This window comes from Carettochelys insculpta, chromosome 32 (genome assembly GCF_033958435.1).
Source record: "Carettochelys insculpta isolate YL-2023 chromosome 32, ASM3395843v1, whole genome shotgun sequence".
NCBI classification, from domain to species: Eukaryota; Metazoa; Chordata; order Testudines; family Carettochelyidae; genus Carettochelys; species Carettochelys insculpta.
The window spans coordinates 3,682,587-3,704,735 of record NC_134168.1 but is presented as its reverse complement, the minus strand read 5'-3'; the positions used below and the strand labels follow the sequence as shown (position 1 = coordinate 3,704,735).

General features: G+C 48.5%; 1 protein-coding gene across 1 annotated transcript in view; it reads right to left on the bottom strand.

The window, feature by feature from the left end:
• LOC142004557 (T cell receptor alpha chain MC.7.G5-like) overlaps nucleotides 1-22,149 on the bottom strand; it is a 369,008-nt gene that overhangs the window by 2,701 nt on the left and 344,158 nt on the right. The window contains exons 4-7 of the mRNA XM_074982200.1: nucleotides 15,751-15,796; nucleotides 2,588-2,866; nucleotides 624-668; nucleotides 402-509 (exon numbers count right to left, since the gene is read on the bottom strand). Of these exons, the coding sequence (XP_074838301.1) occupies nucleotides 403-509; nucleotides 624-668; nucleotides 2,588-2,866; nucleotides 15,751-15,796 (477 nt within the window). The 3' untranslated portion in view covers nucleotide 402. The remainder of the gene's footprint in view (nucleotides 1-401; nucleotides 510-623; nucleotides 669-2,587; nucleotides 2,867-15,750; nucleotides 15,797-22,149) is intronic.

Sequence of the window (22,149 nt, the reverse complement as noted above, 5' to 3'; positions counted from 1 at the left end):
GACAGTTGGGTAGATAGCTAGGATGGGAAGGAAATATGGGAGGATGGCTGGATCTGTATGGGGACAGACAGATACTGGGCAGGAAGGAAGGACCGAGAGGATGGTTCTTAGAAGGATGGAGAGTTGGGTGGACTGTACAACCATGAAGGAAGCAGAGACGATAACAGCTAGATGGCCAGTGATGGGAATAAAGGTAGGTAGATATTAGGAGCCTATGAAGCCAGGCAAAACAGATGACAGGGGGAGAGTTCCCATGGGTGGACACAGACTGGACAGGTGAGAAAGAGGCGGTGGAAGGGAAGATGGCTGGCGGAGGGTCTCTGCCCAGGGAAGGATGGAGAGAGAAGGTAGGATGGAGGCAGGTCTGGCTGGCTTAGGCAACCGGAAGAGCTGCCGGTCACCTTATCTCTTCCACGCACGGAAGGTCAGTAGCAGGTTAACGCCCACAGCTTTCACGAAAACGATTCTCAGGCCCAGCATGGTGAAGGAGAGGAGGTTCAGCTTCTCGTCTGCAAGGCAACAGGAAAGCAATGCTCACCATTTCATGCAGCAGAGAGTTCCGCAGGTCAAGGGACGGCTTCCTCTGATCAGTGCTAGCTTTGTGCCGGACGCGGCGCCCTTACCTGTCTCAAAGGCCTCGTCCAGCTCCATCACCATGCAGGAGTCCTCTGGAAATAAAAACCACCCGTCAGCTAGTCACAGAAATCATCCATGCACGTTTCTAATTCACGCCCTCGCCCATGTCCCTGTCCGTGTGGCATGTGTGCCATGGCCGTGCTGTGGGGCCAGCTGAGAACAGGGCTCCCTTGGCCTCAGGGCTGCTCAAACCCGCAACAAGGTTCAGACTCTTCCGCGGATTCTTTTGCAGGCTGGCCAGCAAATTTGAGCCAGGCACTCCCAGTGGCTTGTCTTAAAGCGCGTAATCAGGCTTGGGCTGCCAGTACGAGGAGGAGAATCTCTTGGTCCCTGCAGATTTCACCCTACCGTTGATCAGTGCTGGGAGGCTGTGCCTCCTGTCTTCCAGCCCCGGGTGCTTGAGTTTTAACTCCGCTAGGTGAAAAGCGCCCCCCCGCCAGGGCCCCGTGTGTTCTCCCTGGGGCAGCACTGCCCCACCCTAAGCAAGCCGCTGCCACCTTCTGTAGCTCCCACGCTCGCTGCAGGGGACTTGCCTGCTGCCTGGGGCTCACCGCACCCTGTGAAATAGGGACACGGTGCCAGGCTCCCCCAGGCCGTGTACAGCAGTAAAATCCACCCCCCACACCCAGTCCCACTCAGGAGTCCCTGCTTACGCCTCTGTGACAGGGACGTGTACTCCAGCAGCTGCAGGGGCTGAGCCCACTGCACCTCCAATTCTTTCCATCCATGTGTGGGATAAATTTTAGTATGTGCACCCCAGCATGTGCTGATGGGCACTGCCCACAGAAGGACAGGCTGCTGGCTCTGGGGGCTTCGCTAATCCACTGGGCAGCACCTGGGTCTCTCCCAAGCACTCAGCTGACAGCTAAACACTGCCTGAGGCCAGGTCTGCCCTGATGAGAGGACCAGCCCCGCTTGGGAGTTCCCCAGGTCTGCCCTGATGAGAGGACAAGCCCCAGCTGAGAGCTCCCTGGGGCGTCAGGGAGAGGCACTTAAGAGGGCCCAGCTGCGGAAAGGGCAGAGATAAATGATTGTAAGATGGTGGAAGGTAGCCCTGCTGGAGCTGGGGAAGGGCCTGGCTGCAGGAGAGGCTGGAAGTGTTGCTCTCTGGCAGAGAGTTTGCAGTGCTGTGACCCTGGAAGGGGTGGGCTACAAGCCTGGAGGCTGAGTCCCCCTGCTTGGAGACCTCCACTCCCTGTGCTGCAGTGACTTGCTGGGGGACCCCTGTCCAGCTGGGAGCTGCTCTGCTGCTGGTGGCCACAGAAGGAGAAGTTTAGGTGAGTGACTGAGATCTGGTATTTTTTCCCTGCTGATTTGCTGCTTGTCTGTTGGGACCCCACAGCCCCTTTCTGCCTTGTTCTGGGGGTGGAGCTGTGGAACCCTGCCTTTGGCTGGCTGGAAGCAGGTTTTATTTGCATGGGCCTGGGTGTCCTGGCTGTTGGGCTCTTTACCGCTCTGCCAAGCTTGGGGTTGCCCCCACAATGCTTATAAACAGCCATTGTGTGTTTGCTGCTGGGCAGTGGGGCTGTTAGGCCCCCTCCTGCCTTCTCCCAGGGCCCACGGTGGCTGATGGCCCTGCTGATCAGAAACAAATACAAAAGGGCTGTTTTTAGATTTGAGGGCAGGATGGCTCAGTGGTTGGCACATGGGCCTTGGAAACCCAGGGCTGTGAGCCCAGCCTTGAGGGGACTTTTGAGAGTCTGGGGCAGGTGAGATCTAAAACTAAACTTGTCAGGGATGGGATAGGCCCTGTTGATACCCAGCTACGGTTGGGTGGCTGACTCGGTTAGACACCTCTCAGAAAGCTTCACAAAACGCCCCCCCCATCCCACCACCTACTGCTCCATCTCTCCCCTCACCAAAATGAATGGGTTGTGGTGTTGGTCACCACCAGCCTGGGGCCTGAGTCCAGCTTGCAAGCTGGGAGCCGCCTCCCCAGCCGCACATTTACCTTCCTCAAGTCTGGTGGTGCTGCTGAAGTCTCTGTCGTTATGTTTGACGAAGCAGGTCAGCTCCTCCTGTTGCTTCCAAAGCACCGTCCCATAGCTTGCCTCACATTTCCCCTCACTTTTCACCTCCACAATGGAGGCATTGACGTCCTCTTGAGGCGGGCTTGAGTCCCCCACCAAGAGACTTCCAGGCGAGAAGTCGGTGATGAGGCAAGCTGACCACTTCGTATCCTCCGCCTCTGCGTTCAGTGGGTAGATAGAAGGCTCAGAATCTGGGAGATCTGGATGAGGAAAAAGCAGGTAGACAAGGGCTCAGTCACCACAGCTCTAGCTCTAGACTAGACTGGACAAAAGGCATAGTCCTCCCAGCCTTCTCCGGGAGCAAACAGCTGTTTCCTCCAGCAGAGGCAGAACAAATCCCAGGCTGGAAAGACCAGAGCGGCTCATCTAGTCCGGCCTGCTGCGTTAGGCAGACCTCAAGAGCTGCCTGAAACATTCCCTTTGAACACCTGGGCAATCGCCCGCTCAGTTACCCCATAGACACGACCGCTCAGAGCTACGCGCTCTGTCTGGCTGCTCTTTCCCCAAAGGCCGCAGCCTTCAGCCACTTGTCTTGGGATCCCTGGAAATGTCACTGGTTTCTCCCCATTCTGTACTGAATGTGTCTGGGTGGGATGCAGAGGTCTGGGGTCTGAGCTCTGTTTATGGATGTGCCCCCCCTGCCCCTGAGTTCCCATTGACTTGAGACACGAGGGTAGGTGTTACAGGCTGAAATGGCAGCAAAGAAGGGTAGGTTGGACACTCGGTGCAGGAGGGGGACAGGGTGGGAACAGGATTTCCATGCTGTCAGGGTGGGGAAGCACGGGAATAAATTACCTAGGGTGGCTGTCACTGGAGAGACTTATGAAGGGGTTGGGTAAATATCTAAGGAGGATGGTCTGGATGGCGCTGTGAGGGCAGGGACTGGACTTAAACACTAGAGCTGGAAGGGACCTCGAGAGGTCAACAGAGGGGGAGAGACTGCAGTGGAAATGATGGATGGATAAATGCGGGGGACAGAGGCTGGCTGAGCTTGGAGGAGTGAGAATGAATGGGTAGCTGTCAGAGGAGAGACTGGCTAGGTAACGAGCAATCGCTGGAGATGGCCAAACTCCTCCATTGTGTTCTAATGAATCATTACTTGACTGACTGACCGACCCCCGGCACTGGCACTGGCCTCTGCAGAGCTGGGTGTGGTGACAGGGCGTGAGAACACCCCCTCCTGCCCGTGCAACGCTTCTGCAAACGGCTCGCTGCGCATAGAACAGCCGGCTCTGCAGCCTGGCTTGGTTTCTCTGGCGGTCGCAGCGTGAGCCATGGCTTCGCTCTAGCTCCAGAGGCTGATTTCCTGTCGCCGCCCACAGAGCTCTCGCCTCGCGAGGAGGCTTTCGCAAGCCGCATTGGGGGAGAAGCCCTGTTGTCACCCCAGCCCCTTCGCCCACGTTTTCCTGTTGCTCTCTGCCTAAACGAGCTTGTCGCTGCTGGTGTCTGCTGGTGTCGAGGTCCTTGAGCTGCAGTGTGGGTGCGGCATGGACAGAGCTGGTCTAAACCATATGAAACCTCCTGCCAATGTTCCTCCACTTCCCCCAGGGCCTTGCCCAGACACTGGGGGAAGTCTGGGGCCATTCCATCCTTGAGCTGTCCCAGAGCCTCGCCTAGTCGGTTGTGACCTCAGACCGAACTTGTTCTATGCAGGTGGGTGCTCCTGCCCCAAGGATTCCCTCTGCCCACCCTGTCCAAGACACCTATTCCCCTGGCCACCTAAAATGCCCCCTTCTGTTCCCCAGCTGCCTGAGCCAGCTGGTCCCATGACCAGGGTTCCCTCTACTTTCTTCCCATCCAAGGGTGGAATAAACTCCCCACATGAAGGCATGTGTGGCTGTACGCCACCAATGGAAACTCATGTGGGTGACCTTGGGCACTATTTGGCATCTCACCTGGGTGGCCGCTCCTGCCCTTGGCTTACAGGGATGACTGCCCCATGACGTGGGACTGAATTGTAACTACAGGCTGAACCTCTCTAATCCGGCGCCCTCGGGACCTGAGTGAGGACTTGCTGGACCATGGGGAAGTTACTATTTTCTAGCAGCATTGCCAACCCCTCCACTGCTGCCTGGGCTCTTGGCAGACATGGAGGGGTAAATTACAGCTATACAACCACACACAGACCAGACTGGCAGCTGTAAACAAACTCTATGGGACTGTAGGAAACTTGGCCACACCCATAACGAAAATTATGCTGGATTCCAGATGGTTGGGGGGTGGAGGGAAACTAACTGCTTGCCCAGGTTGAGATTTTTTCCAGGCATTACAACCCCCCCCTTGATGCTCACAGAGTTGGGATCTGGGTTCCTAAGTCCCTTAGGTGAAGGCAAAGGACAACTAGGGTAGATGCAGGTATAGCCGCAAAGGCGTGTCTGCAACTAGCATAGTCCAACTCTTTCCCTGCTCGGCCCTGAGGGATGAGTGGCATCCGTAAAAGCACCTTTGCTGGTGTAACTGCATCTAAACGAATGACTTCAGCCAGCACAAGGAGGGTGGCTTTTCACGCCCCCAACCAACAGAGCTCGGCCAGCCCATGTCTGTCATGTAAGCCTGGTCTTTGGGGCCTTCTGAGATCCCCAGCTGTAAATTAACACTGCATCATAGTCCGATCTCTCAACGCAGGCCAGAGACTCCCAATGGCAGCTCAGCCCTCTTTGGGGAAAATAATCGAACTACGTCTTAGTTTGCAATTGCTTGTCAGTGAGACGAAAATATTTGTCACCAGAACTTTGTGCGTAAGCTTTGGTCCCTCTGTTGAAGACCAGAAAATGGATTCTGGCCTTTTTGAGGGGGGTTGTTTGCTGTGGCAATCAAGTTCAAAGAACTGTACTGACTGGCACAGAACGAAGCCACTTTTGTTTGTTGCTGGAAATCAAAAGCTTCTGACAAATATTTACAGGATGTTTAAAAACTTGCTGACACCTGTTTTTTAAAGCAGAGGGTGGGGGAGGAGAAACCCACTTCCTGGGCCGCTCTGCAAAATGTAATTTCCAGGCTGTGCCAAACAGCTCCACTTAATGAAGTGCAAAAAAAAAAGTTGTAAATATACCTAAACTGAAAGTTTTAGGTCAACAGAGAAAAGTCATCAACATTTGTGGCTGATGTTTGGCCACTCACAGTAAAATCACTGGCTAGAAACCAGGTGATGTTACAAACCTCTGGCTTAATGACTATTCTAATTAGGAAACTTACCTGGCCACACAAAGTTCTGGTCCAGGCCCAAAGACCACTCCCTGCCCCCAGTGTTCCCACCCCAGTCTGGACCATTACTGGTACACCCCTCTCCACGGGTGAGCCACAGGAACTGTTCTGGGACACCATCGTCTTTTGGAAATCCACCTCAGAGCTGGAAGGGGTCTCAGGAGGTCTTGGAGTCCAGTGCCCCATCCACTCAGCAGGACAGAGCACCATTCTCTTAAATCTGTTTACCCCAGATCTGTAAATGGCCCCCTCAAGGGCTGAACTCACCACCCTGAGTTTAGCAGGCCAATGCTCAAACCACTGAGCCATCCCACCCTCTAGCACAGAGCATAAGAATGGCCACACTGGGTCAGATCAAAGGTCCATCCAGCCCAGTGTCCTGTTGGCCGGCAGTGGCCAATGCTGGGTGCCCCAGAGGGAGCGAACAGAACAAGGAATCCTCAGGTGATCCCTCTCCTGTCACCTGTTTCCAACCCCTGACATACCGAGGCCTGGGTCACCCTTCCTACCCGGCCTGGCTAACAGCCATTGATGGGCCCAACCACCATGAATTTATCTAGTGCTTTGAGCCCTGGTCTAGCCTGGGCATTCACAGCCGCCTCTGGCCAGGAGTTCCCAGTCTGTGCGCTACCTGAAGGGAAAAGTTCCTTTTGTTTTAAACCTGCTGCTCGTTAACATCATTTGGTGACCCCTGGTTCTTATGTTCTGGGCAGAAGGAAATAACTCTTCCTTGTTCCTTCTCCACACCAGTCATGACTTTATAGACCTCTGCCACATAGTCTCCTGTTTTCTAAGCTGAAAAGTCCCAGCTGCCTAAACCTCCCCTCATAAGGCCCCCGCTCCAAACCCCCAAGCATTTGTGTTGCTGTTTTTTCTGAACCTTTTCCAATGCAAATACCTCTTCTGAGATGAGGCGACCACAGCTGCATGCGCTGGTCAAGACATAGGTGCACTATGGGCTTACACAGCTGCAATAAGATTCTCTACCTTTTTGGAACAGTGACCGGGGGGCGGGGGGTGTGGAATTATCAACTTACCCAGAGTCACTAGAACTGTGGCCCCCGTTCCAAATAAGAGTTTTCCTAGACCCTCATCACTCACACTGTCACTGGCCCCTACAAAATGGGAGGGGCTCTTTCAGCTCCCGCTCATCTTGGATGCGAAGTGGAGGGTTTGTGGGAAATCCCACAGGACAGAATGAAGCAGAACAGACTGCTGGGGAAAGGGGCATGTAGCACAGGCCAGCAATGGCTAAGGGATAAGAGGCTTGGCTGAGTTCACCCAGGAATTCTTTATTCTCTGACTCACATGAAGTGAGTGTTATGAAACCTTGGCAGGTCAGTGGGTACATGCCAAGACACAGGCACGTGTCTGCTGGTTTACAGAAGAGCTTTGCATTGGTGATTGTGCCTGTAGAAACAGACATATTCCAAGCTCACACCTACTAAGTGAGGTCCCTGCATCATATGTCCACAAAAACATTGTTAGTGGCTTTCAGCTAAATACAACCCACCATTTCTCTGCAGCACTATAGCAAGGAATGGGGTACAGATGCTGAAGTCAAGTAGTTATAGAATCATTCTTAGGGGTTGAAAGCAGGACCCACCTCAACTAAGTCATCCCTTGTCAGGGCTTTATCAAGCTGGGATTTAAAGACCTCTAGGGATGGAGATTCCTCCACCTCTCTCGGTAACACGTTCCAGTGCTTCACCAGCCTCCTGGTGAAAATGTTCTAATATCCAACCTAGATCTCCCGCAGAACAATTTGAGACCATTGCTCTCATTCTGCCTTCCATCACCCCTGAAAACATCCTCTTTCCGTCCTCTTTGGAATCCCCCTTCAGGTATCTGAAGGCTGCTATCAAATCCGCCCCCACCACCTGGCCTCTATGTATGAAAGTTAAAGAAATGACTGATGTCCTGAGTCAACTGTTCTTGAAACCAAGTCAGTAACTAGCTTACCACCCACTACTGAGGAGTTATAATCATTCACTGTGCATAATAAGTGCAGCCTTGACATGCTCATAAAACCTGTCAATGAACATGAACCTTGCACATGTTTATAACTAACCTTAATATGCCCATTTGATGGGTCCCACTTTTTTCATAATGAGACTCTGAAAATTTCTGAATTCCATTTGGAAATTGACAAAGTCCTGTTTTTTTGAAGAGTGTCTTAAAGTTCACAGATAATCAATGCTGCCTATATATGTCCTTTGATTCTCACCTAGATCTGTAGTTTTGCCATGACCACCTATCACAAAATACCAGGAAAGTTCATTTCCATCATGTATCCTCTGCAGTGTGGTTGATATTTTCAAAGTTAGGCAGCCAACTTCCACTGAATTTCAAAGAGAACTATTTGCCTCTTTCCCTGAAGGTCTTTTCCCATGGATCCTTGTCATACTCACTTGGGTTGACTGTCAGTTTGGTCCCCTTTCCAAGCCTGAGCTTATCTCTTCCATAACTCGCACAACTCAGGAAGCCTTTGAAAGAACCTCCTTCCATGGTGCTGACCTTACCTAATATCCTGCTTGCACTTAAGCTATTAAGGAACATGTCTGACTTTGGGCACAGTCCACAAGTCTGTTCCCAGTTGAGCTTCCAACATCTCTTGGATTTCACAACCTCCCGGGAATTAAAGCTGGAAAAGTTGCATCTAGGCACCCCCCACTGGTCTTGGCTGGTCAGTACTCTCCACTTTCTATTGTATTGGATGGTCTTATGGTTGGGATGGGGCTCAGGGAATCTTGACTCCATTCCCACCTGTCTCTGACTCCTTTAAAGCTGCCTAGGGGATTTGGACACTCATTCTCTCATGCCAAGTACAGCTCCTCAGTGGCTAAGGGAGGTGGAAAAGGGCCAGATGGTATCTTGATTAAGCAACACAGCGTGGTCCACTTACTTGGGGTAACAAGATTTGGTCCCAATTCCAAGAGTTCCATAGCCCTGACTTCTCACTCTGCTGCCCACCTCTACAAAATGTGAAAGCGGCTGAACTGTCTGACAGCTTCCTGTAGAGTGAGAAATCCCATTACACCAGGTGCCTAATAAGAGGACTGAAGTATGGTCTTGCTCTTGCTCTCTGTAGAAATCTCCTTGTTAAGAATCCAATATTTGCCCAGCCACTGGAGTTTGGCTGGATGACTTACTAAGTCACTTTCAATCCTGACTCTAACGCTAGGGAGTGTAGGGCCATTTTAAAAGACTCTGGGTAAAATTTCCAGAAGTCCATAAGCTATTTAGGAGCTGAAATCCTATTGCCAGAAGTGGCATGAGACAGACTTCAAGGTATTTAGACACCAAGGCACCTAACACCCTTTGAAATCAAACATTAAGTGTCTAGGTGCTTTTGGAAAAATCTGACCCTAAGGAACTTAGATGCTGACTGGGATTTTTCAAAAGTTTTTTTTCTCTAGAAAACCCAAAGAACTTGAAAATCAAAAAAAGTTGGGTGAAAACTGAAATGTTTTACCTCTGTAGCTGTGTGTTTTTTTGTGTTAATAAGGAAAAACCCAATTTTTCATTTGAAACTTCATGGCGGGGGGGGGGAACCCTTTAAATTCTGCCCACCTCTGATTATCACTGAGTTACCCAAACACACTGATGAACCTCACACAGGCATTTTTCTGGTTCCTGTAAATCAGCAAAGCTCTGGAGTCACATAAGAGCCAATGCGTGCTAATGTACAGCTACAGAGTAAATGGCTTTACATGTCTGTCTAGCTTTCTATGCCTGAAGCTGGCAAACCAGTTTTTAAAAAAACCCTTGAGTTCATAAGCATACCTGGTGATACCAGAAGTTGGGTCCCTGCTCCAAAGGTGAGTTTGTAGCCCCCAGTGGCCACACCCTGACACAAGGCCCTACAAAATGGTGTGTGGGCGAAGCCATTGGTGTAGGAGACAAACTAGGGCAATACCGTACCCAGAAAGCGTTTGCTAGGAGATTCAAATAACACAACCCCTTGGTTTGTGTAATACTTGTGTCAGTTACCTATTTAACTGGCATTGCTCTGACAATGCCCATTGGATGTTGGGGTGACTGGATGTCAAGTAGACAATGACCTACATGTCTGGGATACTTGACTATTGCAATACCATAAGAACAGCCGTACTAGGTCAAACCAAAGGTCCATCCAGCCCAGAGCCCTGCCTTCTGGCAGCGGCCAATGCCGGGTGCCCCTGAGGGAATGAACAGATCAGGTAACCATCAAAGCAATCCATCCCCTCATCCATTTCCAGCCTCTTACAAACAGGGAGGGTCGAGACAGTGCTTGGTCCTGCCATGAGGGCAGGGGGCTGGACTCAATGGCCTCTCAAGGTCCCTTCCAGTCCCAGCATTTTATGAACAGACTGGGGACCCCATTCCTACCCATCCTGGCTCATAGCCATTGATGGACCTAACCTCCACAAACTTACCTAGCTCTTCTCAAACCCTGCTAAAGTCCTGGTCTGGCAAGGAGTCCTACACACTGACTGTGTGGCATGAAGAAATACTTCGTTTGATTTGTGTTAAACCTTCTGCCTATTAATTTCACTTTGCTCTTGTGTTATGGGAAGGAATAATAACTTTCTTCAAACCAGCCATGAGTTCATATGCTGGAAGCATTCTCCTATTTTAAACTTCCTGGGGATCCAGCTGCCCTAGCCACAGTTCAAATGACTACAATGGCGGTGCCTTACTTGGTTTGACAAGCAGTCTCGTCCCTCTTCCAAATCTGAGCACGTAGCTGTTGATGTTCACACAGTGGTTTCTGGCCCAACGTGAACCTGTGCCGAGTTGTTCACACCCACCTCTGACCTCCCTCCTGCAAATTCTGACACTGCCTCCCCCAAATGCATATGGGCCCCTTTTCCCTTTCCCCAGTAGAGGGGTATATGGGCAGGTGCCCTGCTGGGTCTCTCCCTGATGTGAGAACAATCCAACTCTCAGCACTTATTCCGCATGGGCCAGATCTTCACCTGACGCAAATCTGTGCTCTTCCAATGACCGTGCCTAGTCTTTAAACGCAATGCTGCTGTTGCCATGGTGCTCCCCGGTCGTTAGGGAGCTGAGGTGGGTGACGTACCATCTTATATTGGGCTGGCTGCTGTTGGTGGGAGACACGAACTTTTTAGACACCTGAAGAAGAGCTTTTATGTGGCCCTCCAACTTTTCTCTCTCCAGCAGAAACTGACCCCCACAACAGATCTTGCCTCTGACCCTTAGGGCACTTTTCACAAGCAGAGCTTTTAAAAACACACGCAAGGATCATCAGCACAAAGTATTTCTCCTTCTTTCTTCCTCACATTTTAGCTCCCCATCTATCACTGTGTGCCTCTTTATTCTGGACCCCATCACTTCCTTTCCCTCTCCCTGTCTGTATCACTTACAGGTTGAACCTCTCATCTGGCACCCTTGGGACCTGATGGGTGCTGAACCCAAGAATTTCCTGTACCACAGGAGGCCAATATTGGCTGGCAGCGTTACCCACACTTCCGCTGCAAACTGGGCTCTTAAACAAAGCAGCAGAAATGCAGCACTTCAAAGACAGATGGGTCTGTCCCACAAAAGCTCATCACTGAATAAATAGTTTTTAGTCTTTAAAGTGCTACATTGCTACTGCTTTGTTTTGTTGGAGTACAGACTAACACGGCCACATCTGTTACTATTGGGTTCGTAAAAGACATGTAGGGGTAAATTATAGCTAAATAACAGCCCTGAACACAGAGCCAGGACTAATGACTGGAAACAAACTTTATGGGACCACAGGGAAACTTGTCCAAGCCTATGATAAGCTAACTCAAATCATTCCAGACCATGGCTGTTGCTAGACGAGAGCTCTGACTTAGAGGTTCAACCTGCACTAAAAAGAAAAGAAAATACAGGCTTCCAGACAAACCCTAATTATTCACATTATATGGGTGGCAGCAGGTTGACCAATAGCTGTGAGTGATGTGTATTAATGACATTTTTTTCCATCTGTTTGTAGTCAGTGCTGCAAACTGACAAACCCCAGCACTGTGCCTGCATTAATAATTATCAGGTAAAATAGATAGGGTTCCCCCTCCATTAACTGGCACATCATTTTTCATGTGTGGCCTATTTTCCACCACTAACTCCCAGACTGGCTTTATCTACTCGGAGGCTTTATGCTTACAAGGGTCAACTGATAATTGAGTTTTTTGCCATAGGCACTGCAGCAGAGTGGGGCTATCAAACAGGCCTGGGCTTGCTCAGAAGTCATTACTCATCTTGAAACCAATTTTCTTTCTCTCTCTTACATGTCACACTTCTGATAGACCTTGTTCTGTAACTTACAACTCATGAAATCAGTAAGATGCATTAGAAGGGGCTGGGCGTTTCAAAGGGGCTGAAGAAACTTAACAATTCTTGCTTCTATTACGAGATCTGAGAATGCTCTTGAAAGGAGGTCGGTGCCTTTAGCTGTATTTTACAACTGGGGAAGCTGAGGCAGAGGGTGGCAAAGCAACAAGTTACTGGGAGAGTTGTGAACAGACTTCATGTCTGCCGAATTAAAGTTCAATAGCCACTTCATTCTATTCAGGCTTCCATTCCAGTGGAAGGGAGGTGAATAGCTCACACCCGTAGGCAGCTTTGGAAACGCCAGTCAAGGGAATAATAGGAGACGTGCAGGAATTAAAAATAACGAATGAACAAGGTCTGACCTGGCGTGTCTATTCACCCAGCCTCCTATGCACTGGGAAAAACTACCAAGGACCATGTGGGTTTTCTGTTTCTTGATGGCTCCAGATGACTTTCTGGAATGTATGCGTTGGCCAAACACTGGTGACTGCAAGTGGTATGTGGTAAAAATGGATGAAATGCTTGGGCCAGCATTAGCCAAGTCAGATTAGATGATAGAGGGGTACATTTGGCTGTGAATAGCTATTTCCCAAGCAGACTTTCAAAGATCTGGACTGGCAGCAAATGTTACGCCAGTAGGTAGAAGTATTTATTTCCCGTTGAGCTGGGGCTGCTCCTAGGCACAGCCAGAATCCAAGCTCATAGTCAGACATCAGGCTCCCATGAAACTTTAATAGGAATTGGGTGTCTAAATCCCCTAAGTGTCTTTCAAAATCTCCTCTGAAGCTGGCAAAGTGTGTGTGTGGCAGGCATGGCACAGGGAGTTATTAGTGTCCTATTGTAGCTGGGATTTGGACATGTAACTGCTATTGAATTTGAATTTTAAGTTGACCCAAGCACCCAAATCTTAGGCTCTCTGGCAAATTCCATCTCTAGTGACTTGCCCTGAAAGGATAAGTAGGGCAATTGAAGCTTGGCCTGCTTGGTTCTAGTCCCACATCAAACTCCCTGACCTTCTGGGCTCCCTCAACTCTACTTACACCCAGCTTGGACAATGACGAGCATGAAGAACCACAGCTTATCGGACACTCATGTTCTCATCTCTACTTACTTGGCTTCACTCGCAGCCACGTTCCACCCCCAAAGAGGAGCCGAGTCCCTGCTCCCCCATAATTCACACTGTGGTTGATGGTGTGACAGAAACCCCCATCTGGCATCTACCACCATCTCCTCTGACTTAGCCCCTGACCTCTGTCCTCAGAGCAGGACAGGAAGCAAAACAAGTATGGCCTCTACAAATGACCATACATTTTGCATTAGGTCAGAATGACTCTCCCTTCACTCAACCATCTATGAATCAGTTTTCACTAGTCAATGGAAAACCAGGAATGCGTCCAGTGGAATTAAAGTCACTGCCACAGAAGTTTGGCTTACCTGGGGTAACTAAAAGTTTAGTCCCACTTCCAAATAAGAGTTTCCTCCCTGCCCCAGCATCAGCACTGTGATACAGACCTCTACAAAAGAGCAGGTCTATGCCAAGGCCCATGGGACAGCAATAGAGGGCACTGAAATAGCTGTGGGAGCCCAGACCCCTGGGCCATAGACTGAAAAAAGAGCTGGAGGTTGTGTCGGAGGCCAGGGGGATTGGATTGCTACAGCTGGGGGGCGTGAAGCCTGGCTCTTATGTCCATGCATGTTGTGGCCATTGACTTCAGTGGTGCTGACACAGTAACCCTGGGTAATCTATTGTGGGGAGTAGAGCCTTCCCTCCTCAGACTAACAGTGAGGGACGAGATGGTGCTCAGGGACTTATAACAATAAAGGTGCTAGCACGTCCTCCCTGAAGTGGAGAGTAGAGAAGACCTTTAGATTTTCCAGTTCTCTGTAGGGTCCTTCTCTCAGTATAACCACAGCAATGGCAGCTCAAGAGGGATCTGCTTATTTTCCTGTCCTGTATTCATTCTTTTCTTTCTACCAAAATCCCCCATCCATCCTTCCAATCAGAGTACCTAGGTCTGTCTAGCCTCTTGCAGTGTTTGTCTCTGGTGTCAGATAAATGTGTATAATATGTCTGACACTTGCACATCAGTAATGTGCATAAAATTCTCAGTCCATCACCACAATATTGGTGTAGCACTCAAGAATGCCACAACATTATTTTCTTTTCACCTAGCTAAGAGTGAGGTAATGGGGGGGCATAAATAACTAACACACTGAGGCCATTCTTCATCCAGCTCCCATTGGCACTCGCGACTTCCCTAGAGTCCAATGAAAGTCCCACTCTAGTGTTGGTTAAATGTCTGTGGATAAAACATCTGATTTTTTTTTTTTTTTTTCCCTACCACTGGAGAGATGTTTCAGTAGCATTTTTCAACATTCAGATACATCTCTGCAATCACAATTCACTTTTTTCTTTTCTCATAATTCAATCAACTTTCAACCCTTGACTTGATTTAGTTTGCGATGGGTCACGTACTCACTGGGTTCGACTGATAATTTTGTTCCATTGCCAAAGATGAAGTTTTCTCCTGTTCCATAGTTCACACTGTGTAGCACAGGGTATCAAAACCAGGCCTAAGCTCCCAGAACTCATTCCTCAGTTTCTAGTCATTAGCCCTGGTCACTACACAATGGATTAGACCCATCAGCTAGACAATAGAGCTACAAGGATTTTTGACTCTTCTCTTCACGTGATGTAGCAGCAGTAATAAACCGAATCCCAACAAAGGGAAGAACTTCAAATCCCAGAGGAAAGCTAAGTGGTGAGCTTCTAGGGTGATGTATGTCATTTTAAACTGGATGTAGGTTCCCAAATACCTTGTGTTTTTACAAAGCTCTCCATATGATTTAAGACAATTTTAGAGTGATTCCAGAGTGGGTTTTTTCCCCTCCCCCCAAAGGCACCCTCTGACATACTAAGACTGGCCATGGTAATTATCAGACTGGCAAATGTAGATTGTTAGATTTTAAAGCTGAAATCCAACTGGCACATTAGCCTAGTCATAAATGTGACCGTCTCCCCTTCACGTTTGGCACCTAACAACCTTAGGTGTCAGAATCCCACTCAAATTCAACAGGAATTGGGCACCCAACTCCCTTAGGTGCCTCAACAATCCCTGGTTACTGTAGGGCAGATCTATGGGATATTACATATATGATAGGGGCACAAGGACACCAACCACAACTGAGGCCCTGTTACTCTGGTCACTACCTAGACACCCAAGCCACTGCACCCTTTGTCTGAACAGCTTATGGCCTATGTACAAGACACAGCAGGGATAATTGTCCCCGTTTTATAGGTGAGGAGCTGAAGCACAGTGAGCCTATGGCTTGACTATATTCCAAAGAACTTAGAGGAGTTTTTTAAAGGTGTTGGCTTGTGTAATGGGAGCCAGGCACCTAATTCCCCTAGGCTCATTGGGAAAACTCCTTGCCGAAAGGATTTATGGCCAGGTCTTGCATGTAGTCAAGAACCCTCCTGCATGGTTCCTAGGTCATGCCCATCATTGTGGTATCTTGTGTTCCATCCTATGGAGATTAGATTAAAGCTCGTGGAGAAGGGAAGCCAGCTTACCCGGGATGACTAGAAGTTGGGTCCCACTTCCAAATATCCACTTCCCCTGCATTCCCGTATTTGCACTGTGGTACAGAGCCCTACAAAATGGCATCTGTGCTGTCACGTGGCTTTTGAGGGTTATGAAGCTAGAGAGACCTCCTGGGCTGTAACACGGTAGTGCAAAGGAGGTGGCATTATTCAACGGGGACCAGACACCATGAGACTATTGGATTTTTTTGATCAGAACCCCTACAAGAAACCCCCTTGCCAGCTCTGGTCACGTATCTATCCTAATGAAACATCACTGGACCTAACCACATCTGCCACACCATCAGGGGCCCGCAACGCCCCTCTGCCATGGACACTGGACAGCCTGGCCAGTCCCTGCACCAAAGGGTGAATCTGACATCAGGAACACACACACACCTGTAGGGAGAACACTTTAACCTCTCCAGGACACACAGAAATGGATCTTAAAGGTGGCCATCCTGATCCAAAAGGATTTTACCACTAAATTACAAAGGGAGACAGAGTTGGAATGAATTTGCAGTTTGACTCATTTAACTTGAAGCTTATCAGATCTCAATTCTCTCATGCATGACACAGGCAATTTCCCCTCCTTTTTCCCATTCTTCTTTCTCCTTCCCATCTCCTCCAGCTATAGAAACCCTGGTTTCCATTTCACTCCAGATCTGATGAGATGGGTCTTACTCACGAAAGCTCCTTACCCCATAAATAAAATTGTCAGTCTTTTGGGTGTTGCAGGGCTGCTGGTTTTTTGGTCAACCTAGTGTTAGAAGCCTTGTCCCCTCTGTGGATTATAATGTTTAACAAGGGATCTCAGTGGGATGAATCTAGCTAGTCTTCCATTTGGTTCCATCTCAAGTTAGTGTGACAGACAGACAGAGATGCAGTTCCAGTTCCCCTCACGGATGCATTCACTCTAACAAACCCTGAACTTTATCAGTACATTCTTGTTCCAAAGTGCCCCTCTCTTCCAACGTAAAACCAGCCACTCCTCCAAATAATTAAGAGGAATAAACTGCACTTGTCTCACTTGACTTAATAAAAAGCCTCTTCCCATTCCCACAGGTGACTTTGAAGCCATCACTGTTCACGCAGTGGCTAGTGCTACAACAAAACTTCCCGTTATCCATCTCATACATGCCTGTTCCACTCTGCCTCCCTCTCATGGTTTAACTTCTTGGTTAAAACACAACACTTATCAGAGAGGGAGCCGTGTTAGCCTGTATCTGTGCGAACGACAAGAAGTCCTGTGGCACCTTTATAGACTAACAGATGTTTTGGAGCATAAGCAACAACATTTATTGTGACTCATCAACCATTTCCCTGTGATCCTGTTAGGGCCCCATTCTGTGAACCCCCTTATAGAATCTGAGGGCTGGAAGGGACCTCGGGAGGTCATCTAGTCCAGCTCCCCGCCCAAAGCAGGATCAACCCCAACTAAATCATCCCAGCCAGGAAGGACTTGTCAAGCCAGGACTTAAAAACCTCCTAAGGATGGAGTTTCAACCACCTCTCTCAGTAACACATTCCAGTACTTCACCGCCCTCCTGGTGAAAGTCTTTCCTAATATCTGTCACTTCTCCTCCTGTAACTTCATACCGTTGCTCCTTGTTCTGCCATCTGTCACTGCTGAGAACAGCCTCTCTCCATCCTCTTTAGAGACCCCCTTCAGGAAGTTGAAGGCTGCTAATCAAATCCCCACTCACCCTTCTTTTCTTCAAGCTAAATAAGCCCAAATCCCTCAGCCTTTCCTCACAGGTCATGTTTTCCCAGCCCCCTCATCATTTTGGTTGCCCTTTGCTGGACCCTTCTGGAGTAAGTTAAACAGCTACTCTTCCTACCTATCAGATATTGGCATAATCTTGCCTCTCTATTAGCCCTCTCATAACACCTAGAATTTCCATCCAAATCTGGGCTGTGTTGTTTGCACTCCCATTGCTGTAAGGACCTAGGCACAGCAGCTGTAGGTCAGGACCTCACCGCACTGTGGGAAGCTACACAAAACCCCTGATGAGGGACAGTCCTTGCCCCACAGACATTACAACCTGAAACCAGAAGGGTGGGGTAGGAAACAGGTGAAATTCTGTGCCTAGGAGTAGGGAAAGGAACAAACAGACCCTGAGTATCTAGAACTGGTCTCTGCTTTCCTAGCCATCGGACCACGCTGCCGCATTTAATGTCACACTTACTTGGGTTCACACGTAATCTGGTTCCAGCCCCAAAAGTGAGTTTGGCCCCAGCACCTCCATAGTTCACACAGTGGCTGATGCTGTGACAGAAACATCTCTCCTCCTGTCTCTCTGATCCCTTTACTGATGTATGCACCTTCCTTCTGGCTGGGGTCAGGACTTCAGGAATTTGAAAGTGAATGTGGATTAACCTTCCTGAGAGAACCCATGTAGACAAGATGAAACTCTCACTTAAGCTACTTCAACACTACTCCAGGTTCTCATTAATCCACTCCCAGAATATTGATCATCTTACCTGGTTTCACTTCTAGTCTGGTTCCATCCCCAAATAAGACTTTGCCGCCAGCTCCTCCATAATTCACACAGTGATTGGCTGTATGACAGAAACCCCAGCCCCACTTCTCCCATCACCTCTTTACTAATCTAGCCAGTGTCCTTTAATTGTGGATTTAGCCCAAAGAACAAGTCAATTTATTCGCTGCTCTACAGGCACAGCATGATCTCATAGGTATAATAAGAATTTCTGGAGCTTGGAGACAAAGGACAACTTGGACTTTCAATTAACTATTGCATCTAAATGGACTTCAGAGGGAGCTTGAAACCCTGAAAAACCCATGACTGACCTGTCCAAGGAGCTCACTGCAAAACAAAGCACTGACGAGTTCCTCCATTGCATCCCTACCAGTTTAGGTGTATAAAGTCATTGTTGCTGTCCCTGCGCCTGGATGTTCTGGAGACGAAGTGAGAGGCAATATCTCTTACTGGATCAACCCCTCTTGGCAAGAGAGGGAAGATTTCGAGCTTTCAGAGCCTCACTTCAGATCTGGCATTAACTCCCAAGACCTGAAGTCCAATCAAAGGAGCGACCTCACCTGCCTTTTCTCTGTATACATCATGGTCCCTCCATCACTTTAATTCTTATTCTCTTCAGAGGTCCTGTACTTACTGGGCTCCACTGTTACTCTTGTTCCACTTCCAAAGATAAGCCCATCTCCAGCTGTGTTCACACTGTTATATGCCCCGTCAAAATCCCTTCCAGCTGCACAGAACCTCTTTCTCAGTATATTCCTGCTACCTGGCAAGCCTTAATTATTTCCCTTGAATTCCTTCTGGTTGCTGCATTCCAGATTTAAGGCTTGGATTCTCTGAAGACTTTTTTTATATATTCCTAAAGATGCAAATTGGTGCCTAGTGAGATTTCCAAAAGTGCCATAGCAGGTTAGGGGCCTGATTCCCCAGGACTTTAATATGTAGGTGTTCTTGAAATTCCCTTTAGGGGCCTTGTAACAGAGAAAAAGCTGTGCTAGCCTATACACTATCAAAACAAAAAAGCAGTCCCGTAGCACTTTAAAGACCAACCAAATAGTTTATTAGATGGTGAGCTTTCGTGGGACAGACCCACTTCTTCAAATCATGGCTTTCAGTCTGCCCCATCGGCACTAGGTATATCGAAAACCATAAAGAGATCCTAGGAAGGAAATAAGAGTCCTCTCTTCTCTCTTGCTCTCTTTCCGGTAAAATATACTGAAATTCTCAGCTGATGAGGGGAAGACATCTCTCTCCTAACCCCAGCTCATACTTACTTGGGATCACAGAGTTCTGTTCCCTTTCCAAACAGCACCTGATACCCTGTATCATAGACACTGTGAAACACACCAGTACAGATACCCACTCTGCATCTCCATCGCAAAGGTGGCAGCGGCGGGGAGAGATGGATGGGAAACTTATTTTATGAGCCCGTAAAATGTCTTGAGATTTCAAAAAGCTTCTCCCCTGGAACAAAACTAAGATTACTTTCTCGAGGGCAGGCCAGACAGACATTACAGAACAGACAAGGACCCAGTGGTTCAGGCACTTCGTACAATGTGGAAACACCAGATCTCAGGTGTGTCCTATTCTGCACTAAGGGGATCTAGAAACTGGCTTTTCTGCCTGGCAGGTAAGTGTTGTAACAATAGTCCTGGCTGTGGGTGGGTGGGTCTTTTTGGTCAAAATGTCAAAGTCCATCCTGCACCTCGGAGACCTTCTCAGTGAGTAAGGCATTTCCCAGTCAAAACTCCCAAACTTTTTTCCTTTTAAACAATCCCAGCCAGAATTCGTCAAGATGACACCAGGGCGGGCAGGAAGACAGACACCATCACTCACCGGGGTTCACATTCAAAAGGGTTCCTGCTCCAAATACCAGTTGGTTCACACCAAGCACACTGTGGTGTGAGTCCCAACAAAAACTAGCTGCTCCCTTCTTCACCTGAGCTCTGTCCTGATGGTAATGAATTAACCTGCTCACTCCCAGGTTTCTTACCCGCTTCATCTTCTGATCTTTGCAAGTTCAGGAATTGAAATAGCTTGAACTGAGATTAAATTTAAACTTTGTCTGTGGCCAGAAAAGCACATATGTTGTAAAAGGTATACATGTAGCATCCCACACAACAGGGCCTTCATCTGACAAGGTGGCTCTGGCCCAGCACAGCTCATGCTGTTAGCCTATAAGGTGCCACAGGACTTCCCTTTGGTTTTTGGGGATACAGACTAAGATGGCTAACCCCCTGAAACTTGATCTAAATTGGAGTCTCTAGGAAACGTTTCCTTCATGGAAGTAATTGCCGACTCCCCAACTCTAAGAATTCCAACACCAAAGGATAAAAACATGACACCTTTTCCCATCTAGTTTATTGCTTTGTCTCTATCAGTCACCAAGACCAGCTATTCCAGAGGCAAGAGATTCTGCAGCAGGCCATGCTGGAAGAGCCCAGATTTTGGCTTGTGCCTTGGCTTCTGTCCCTTTCCAGTGGATGAGGGTTGCTCTTTGTGGGGATCCCATGCTGAACTGCATTCGCAATCTATAGAACTGTCCTGCTCAATGAAATCTGCGCCAAAGTTTCCCGGGTTAATCGTCCATTTTATGGAGAAATTATTTTTAAATCAGTTTCACACTTGCACTATCAAGCCCTAAAAGGGCAGAGGTAATTTCCATAGATGCATCAGTCTTTGAATCATGCATTCAGGCTGTCATAACTCAGCCAGAGGTTAAGGGTCTGTGGCAGAAGAGGGTGGTTGAGGTCTGTAGCCTGCAGCATGAAGCAGGCCAGACAAGATCACATCATCCCTTCTAGCTCTAAAGTTGATTAGTCTAAGTACCCACTCAGCCTTGCATCAGCCCAATACTCAGCTCACATAACTCAATATTACACCATTTTGACCCACAATACTTAATTAATGCAGGGCAGCTGACGGTATGTCACTGAATGGTTACAAGAAGACACAAAATGCCACCATAAAGGATGTTGATTTGGATTTTGAAATCCATTTTGCTAAACACCATTCACTTGCACCAACAAAGTTTGTCTGATAGTTAATTTACCAATTTGGTCCTGCTACTCACTGGGTTTCACGGTTAAAACGGTCCCACTGCCAAATACCAGCTTGTCTCTGTTGGAATTCACACAGTGATCCATGCCCAAGCAAAAATCAGCTGTGTTGTCCTCCCTAAGACAGTGTTTGCTCTTTTTGTGGGTATTATTTATGGAGGGTTACAAGGAGAAGGGAGGGAAAAACTGGCTTAAACTGCAGCACAGGAGGTTTAGGTTGGACATTAGGGAAAACTTCCTACCTGCCAGGGTGTCTAGCAATCAGATAACTTGCCTGTGGAGGCTGTGAAATCTCCATCGCTGGAGATATTTAAGAGCCACTTAGATAAACTGATGTCTGTCAGGGATGGTCTAGATGGTGTTTGGCCCTGCCATGAGGGCAGGGGACTGGACTCTGACCTCTCGAGGTCCCTTCCAGTTCTAGCGATCTACGATTCTATGATCACCCCTGGGACGTGGAGTAGGGAGTTGACCTCTGTATTGCATTTGAGTGGTTAGACTGAGCTGTCTAGAGATCCCAAGCTGTCATGCAGGGGGACCTTCTAATGGCTTTTGTGAATGCCTAATATTGACTCAGGGTAACATTTTCAAAAAGGCCAAGGTGACTTAGGGAACAGCAAGATGTCCTGTGGCACCTTATAGACAAACAGATATTTTGGAGCATGACCTTTCGTGGGCAAAGACCCACTTCATCAGATGCATGTGCTTATGCTCCAAAATATCTTGGTCTTCAAGAAAAACAAGCAGTCATGTGGCACCTCAAAGACGCAGACTAACACGGCTACCTCTCTGAAAGGTGACTTAGGGTCACCCTATAGTGTTGAGTGTCAGAC